Genomic DNA, 6,471 nt, shown 5'->3' on the forward strand with positions numbered 1-6,471 from the left:
CAGTCCGATACATCCACAACTGGCAGCATCACCAGACCGAATAGTTAGCGACGACCTCATAATGGAGGTCAAGTGTCCCTATACAGCTCGGTACAAAACCATCTCCCATGTTACTGTACCATATCTGGTAGAAAAAGATAATGGTTTTTGTTTAGATAAAAAGCATGATTATTACTATCAAATTCAAGGACAATTATTTTGTACGGGGAGATCTGTTTGTATTTTTGTGGTGTACACGTTCAAGGACATTGTACTTGTGAGAATTCCAAAAGACGATTCTTTCATAAATGACATGATCAGCAAACTCCTCAAGTTCTACGACACCTATTTTAAGGATGCCATCTTCAACAAATTCTTTTACAGAAATTATGACGAGTACAGTTTTGAATGCAAGTGAAAATGTTTTAGGAACCATGAAATTGAAATGCTGACACAAATTTATTTTAGACATTGTTTCAAATGCGCTTTATTGAATATTATTCAAAACATTGTATTTCAACAAAAACATTATACCGGTGTACATGTACACACAAGTTCTGTTTTACATGTAACAAAATGATACATATATATATATATAATTATCATGTGTTCGTGTTTTAAGTCATTTACCGATTGTATTAAAGGTACATACTGGACAAAGTTTACAAAATGTTGTGTAATGTGATGTGATTGGTTGTAATGATGTTATGAGTCCAGAAAGATTTAGTGGTATTGTTAAATTTTGAAAAGTGGTATTGGTCACATTCAATACATGTACAAGATTTTAATCAATAATAATAAAACAAATATCGACTTTTGTAGTCGGTTAATACATCATTATATTCACTTGTTGAAAAGTTGTATTCACCTTGCAAGCTCATTGAATACGACTTTTCAACAAGTAGAGATAATCACGTATCAATAATAATAATAATTGTAGTAGCACTTTCATACAAGAGCTCAGTAGGCGACTTTAATTAATGAGTCCACAGAGACTTTCAGGCATTTGATGGTACGATGTTCGTGCGAAAATTGCACAAATAAAAGCAAACTTGGATAATGCGTGTGGCGAGAACAGATTCAGTGTTGTTCATAGGTTCCTTCAATATTTTGTAGGTTTTAGCTAGCCCAATTATACGCTCGATGTGCACTCTTTTGCTGGCTATTTTACGATCTTTGAGAACAGTTCCTGAAGAAAGTCGGTTTGTTTTTCTGAAGAAGGTGGGAATGTTGATCGTAATCATTCTGGACTCGAACAAATCTTGTACATTAAAACCCTTATCTGCCATAATACTATCTCCTGGATCGCACATTTGAGATAATTGTGACCGTTCACATATTTGCCGATCACTGGTGGATCCACCGTATGCCGGAGAAACATAGGACACCAGTCCACCCGGACTGGATCCAACTAGAACCTTCATCGTGTTCCGATTCTTGTAAGAAGAAAACGTTGACTGCTGAGCGATGGGTTCCTTCGGTTTCATGATGGGACATTCTGTTCCGTCCACTATTACTCTGGTGGTCGGAAATTTTCGGTGAAAATCGCTAGGCGAGAAGTATTGCACAAGATCTTGTGAGGGCCACCAGTTTATTTCACTCCATTCCAGATAAAGGAAGTTGATCCATGTGACAAATATGTTGGTCACGGAGATAACGGATATGGAAAACATGCGACTTAGTTCAAAATTGGTTTTATGCTGTCTGAGTCTAATTAGAGTCAGGAAGAACTGATCCTCGACACTGAGAGCATGTACCATTCCCTGCATATAATTCAGTTCATAGGCAGCTGGCCCCAGGGTGTCTAGCACGAACAAAAATTTTCTGTAGTTTTTCAAGCCCGTGTAAAAATGAATGCCATCTGGATCATGCGAGAAACTGTCTGCTGCATAGGGCTGCTGTTTTTGAGATTGAGTCCCAGTACTTGTAGTTTCAACAACATCTGTCTGTGTTGTTGATGCCACCATTCTATCTGTCGGTGAAAAAATGTATGTTTTAGAAACATTTAGACTATATCTTTTTGAAAAACAACATAAAACTTTCTGACAGTGTAATATAGCACTTGTTGTAACGCACATTTTATTGAATATTACCTGGCAAGCCATCACTGGCTTCACAATATGTACTAATTGTATTGCCTGTCTCCTCAGCTCCGACATTATCATATGCCGCTTGGCTCTGGGCATCTCTCTTGTAATCAAGTTCCAAGCGCTTCCGTGCTCGCCTCGACCGTTCCACTGCCGTCTCTGTGGGATTTTTCATCCAGGCAAATATGTGCGGGACCGCACTCTTCTTGAGCCGTCCAAACAATGGTTTTGTTCCTAAAAATGTATTATATTTTTAATACCGACAAAAATAAATAAATGATAATTTTTTAGGAGAATTAATTAGATCTACATGCATAGTATTATATATCTTCAAAAAATATATCGATAAAAGGTTTGTTAATATAGAATTAAAACTAGAAATATGTAGGCCTAGATAGTGCCTTTGACTATTTCAATTTTTATCATATTAGATCTATATACATACTAAAGACTAGTATTATAGTCTACATAGTTAGGCAGCATAATACTAATATAGTAATACTAATAGGCTATAAGTATAATAATTAAATTTGTAAAAAAAACAGTTTGTTCAGTGTGCCAGTGTGTTCTACCCACCTGAAGTTGTTCTAGTTTCGTAATCTCCATCATCAAAGTGGGCCTTGCACACCACACTGTACTTGGTAGGTTGCCACTTGTCTCGCTTAATTGCCACCTTCCAGGATCGAAATCGGGCAGGGGTTGACCACGGAAATAAATGGCCAGACCTGTTCTTGCACATAACATATGCGGCCAAAGTTGGATGAAGTAAGCCGCTTGCAACGCTCCTCAAACCATGCAGCATTTCCAGTCTGTCCTCGAGTTGTATGCTCTATTTCTGTCCTCTTTTCCTGGGTTATGTTGGGGAGTGAAATAGATGACAAGAAGTCGTTTTGCATTGTATCAAAACAATAGTCGTGGTCATGTGCCACTGCATACGGATTAGCAGGCTTAAACAGCTGGAAAATGGGCGTAGTTGAGACACCTGTTGCATTCAAGCAGGTATTCTGAAAATAGTCTTTATAGCTAAAGTTTCCAGCGTTAGCGTACTTGGGTGGTCTTGGGTCAAAACTGAATCTATGATTTTGACCGTTCACAAGCTGCAGGTCTGTTGATTTTATTGGTGTTCCTCGGTAGGCTTTGCTGTAATGAAAAGTGAAGTCTCTGTGTACATGTAGTTGCAGCATACACTTCTCCATTTTGAGTGAACAAGTGGAAGGCATACAACACAGCAACAACATGCTTACAGTGCGAACCAGGGCCCATTCCAGCAGCACAGTCACACTGGCATTCAAGAATCACGCTTTTTAACAATTTGATGTCCACAAGATACGATACTGACTTTTTCATTTCTGCACAACATTGGCTATGTATATAGATATCATCTCCAACCACACAAACACGGATATATTTAAGAAAGCGTTCAAGACACAGATTCTTTGCCTTTGAGGTTAAACCTTGGTCATACGATTGGAGGTAGCTGTTGACGCTGCTTAATGGAAAGCTTCCAAAATCCATCCCACTGTGTAAGTCTTTGTATGTGGTTGTGTCAGGTATATTCATCTGATATTCTGGTTGCACTTCAGACCTTCCTCCAAAATCATCATTTCTTTCATATGCTTCAAGCCTGAAAAAAGAAAAAATTGAATTATTTGTGAGTCTGTGGAGCTTAAATAAAGCCAAAAATATCATAACAGAAAAACAGGAAGTATTTTTGATGATATATTAGCATGCTGCATGTGGGTTTTATTAAGGACAGACAAGATAGCTCCTCCCTTGGTATTTGCACACAAAAGAAGTATTTGTAAAAAAGATTTTTTGGCCTATGGATTATTTGGTGTAATATGGTTTTATTACAAACCGTTGCAAATACAAAATATTACTCTAAAACTTTTATATGTTAAAAAATTTCATAATTAAGACAAAATCTGCATTTTTATAAACGTTTCATTTTGCGACCGAGTGAGGAAGTCAGCAGATAGGCCTACATGACAAACAAAATTACACTGGAAAACTCACCTCTCGATTAACTCGGCTTTTCTCCCCGGAAGCTTGGCTTTACGGCGTCTAAGTTCCTCACGTAACTCAGCAAGTGTCCAATTGTCGTATTTTGAGATTTCTAGTTAATATCAGCTTTGTTAAGATGATTATTTGCTCACGTTTCTGGCTAAAATCGCATCTTGTGAAATACGTGTGCTGACAAGTAGTAGTTTTGACAGGTATGCGTGCGCAAGGACCGGGTTGTGGTGTGCTGCCACCTATTGGCGATTGCGGTAACAGCCCTCATTGTCCAGTGGGTAGTTGTCCGGACACACTGATCTACCAAGCCCAGAGAAATAATTAATGACATTAAAGTTGGGAACACTCCTAATGGAGTATCACCCAAAAGTTCCCTACTACTCGTATAGTCATTGACGGTGTTGAATGTCCTGTTAAGAAACCTAGTGCACCCCGTGCTAACCAGAGCACATTCTCAACTTACAAAAACAGGAATACTGTTAAGAACTTGGTTGGATGCACGCCTGGTGGACTAGTATCCTACATCTCCCCTAGCTATGGTGGCTCTGTCAGTGACCGGCAAATCATCGAAAGAAGCCACATACAAATATCTTGTGACCCAGGTGATTCCATAATGGCTGACAAAGGTTTTAACATACAGGACTTATTTGCCCCATTCAATATTACTGTCAACATTCCCACTTTCTTTAAGAAAAAAAACCGTATGTCTGGAGAGTGTGTAATAAAAGACCGTAAAATAGCTAGCAAGAGGGTACACATCGAGAGAATTATAGGATTAGGAAAAACATACAAAATTTTAACTCAACCCATGACCGGTCCTGAAACAAACTTGAGCAGTGAAATCATCTTTGTTTGTTACATGCTATGTAATTTCAGGAGTTGCATTGTATCTAAAATGGCATAGTCCAAGATGTAAAAAAACCTGTCAATGGATGATTGCTAGCAAGCCCTATAGAGAACTGTGTAATGATTTAAGAGAATGCATATTTTAAAAATCATCAAATTTGTATATTTTATTCAGCAATAAAATGCATGTTGTCATTTATATAATATCATCTTCTAATTTTTTATTTGAAGTATGACTGACAATGTGACACAAGTGATAAAAAAGCTAGATTTACTGGCGATATTTACATTTCTATTCAGTAATTACTGCATTCATGACCATGAGTAGAGACTGTAGACAGCAGTGCGAAAATGTGACTGAAAAAAGTTTTCTAAGCATTTTAACATGTCTTTAATAAACTCATCATCTCTCATGATCCGGATAACTTTCATATCCTTAAACGTAAACACTGTAAAGTCGCACATAGTAGCTCCAGTGCAAAACAACTGGCCCTGAACTTGGTAGTTATGTTGTTTAAGAAGTTTCAGTTCATCACTATAGCTGTCCTGAACGAGATATGGGACATTAACTGGGGTAATGGATCGTTCACGTGCTACATATGGGCATTTTATCTCGACCAACAGATTGTCATCGACAACAGCATCAGGAGATGCAGCCAAGTAAGGGTGAGTAAGGCTAACCACAAGTCCTGAGCTTCTCGTGTTCACATTATTTGTTTCTTCATATTTGGCCAAGGCGATTTTTTCACATCGCTGTCCATGTCGTATTGGGGCGCATTTGATTTTGGTCACAGTTGTAGATGATCTCACCAATTTTCTAAAGTCAGTTTTATCTGTGGCCTTACATATGCGGCCAAAGTTGGATGAAGTAAGCCGCTTGCAACGCTCCTCAAACCATGCAGCATTTCCAGTCTGTCCTCGAGTTGTATGCTCTATTTCTGTCCTCTTTTCCTGGGTTATGTTGGGGAGTGAAATAGATGACAAGAAGTCGTTTTGCATTGTATCAAAACAATAGTCGTGGTCATGTGCCACTGCATACGGATTAGCAGGCTTAAACAGCTGGAAAATGGGCGTAGTTGAGACACCTGTTGCATTCAAGCAGGTATTCTGAAAATAGTCTTTATAGCTAAAGTTTCCAGCGTTAGCGTACTTGGGTGGTCTTGGGTCAAAACTGAATCTATGATTTTGACCGTTCACAAGCTGCAGGTCTGTTGATTTTATTGGTGTTCCTCGGTAGGCTTTGCTGTAATGAAAAGTGAAGTCTCTGTGTACATGTAGTTGCAGCATACACTTCTCCATTTTGAGTGAACAAGTGGAAGGCATACAACACAGCAACAACATGCTTACAGTGCGAACCAGGGCCCATTCCAGCAGCACAGTCACACTGGCATTCAAGAATCACGCTTTTTAACAATTTGATGTCCACAAGATACGATACTGACTTTTTCATTTCTGCACAACATTGGCTATGTATATAGATATCATCTCCAACCACACAAACACGGATATATTTAAGAAAGCGTTCAAGACACAGATTCTTTGC

At 38.5% G+C, this 6,471-nt stretch overlaps 3 protein-coding genes and 1 long non-coding RNA gene across 4 annotated transcripts in view; 1 reads left to right on the top strand and 3 right to left on the bottom strand.

Moving 5' to 3' along the window:
* LOC106807446 (max dimerization protein 4-like) overlaps positions 1–4,293 on the top strand; it is a 42,248-nt gene extending 37,955 nt beyond the window's left edge. Inside the window, exon 7 of the mRNA XM_014809773.1 lies at positions 4,283–4,293. The gene's annotated coding sequence lies outside the window, so the exon portion shown is untranslated. The remainder of the gene's footprint in view (positions 1–4,282) is intronic.
* LOC106807445 (upstream activation factor subunit spp27-like) overlaps positions 1–6,471 on the bottom strand; it is a 35,608-nt gene that overhangs the window by 9,598 nt on the left and 19,539 nt on the right. The gene's annotated exons all lie outside the window — the stretch shown is intronic.
* LOC106807448 lies at positions 2,832–4,245 on the bottom strand. Its single transcript, XR_001393666.1, has 3 exons — positions 4,083–4,245; positions 3,521–3,690; positions 2,832–3,206 (listed from the first exon to the last, which is right to left on the bottom strand). It is a non-coding gene; the product is annotated as an uncharacterized LOC106807448 (long non-coding RNA).
* On the bottom strand, positions 4,453–6,443 carry LOC106807441. The gene has a single exon (XM_014809767.1). The coding sequence runs from the start codon at positions 6,267–6,269 to the stop codon at positions 5,241–5,243; it is 1,029 nt and encodes a 342-aa protein (XP_014665253.1). The 5' UTR covers positions 6,270–6,443; the 3' UTR covers positions 4,453–5,240.

The sequence above is a fragment of the Priapulus caudatus genome, unplaced genomic scaffold (assembly GCF_000485595.1).
Source record: "Priapulus caudatus unplaced genomic scaffold, Priapulus_caudatus-5.0.1 Scaffold215, whole genome shotgun sequence".
In the NCBI taxonomy this organism is placed as follows: Eukaryota; Metazoa; Priapulida; class Priapulimorpha; order Priapulimorphida; family Priapulidae; genus Priapulus; species Priapulus caudatus.

Excerpts from the sequence above, each read along its gene's own strand:
- LOC106807441 (XM_014809767.1), bottom strand. The coding sequence starts at position 6,269 with ATGTTGTTGCTGTGTTGTATGCCTTCCACTTGTTCACTCAAAATGGAG.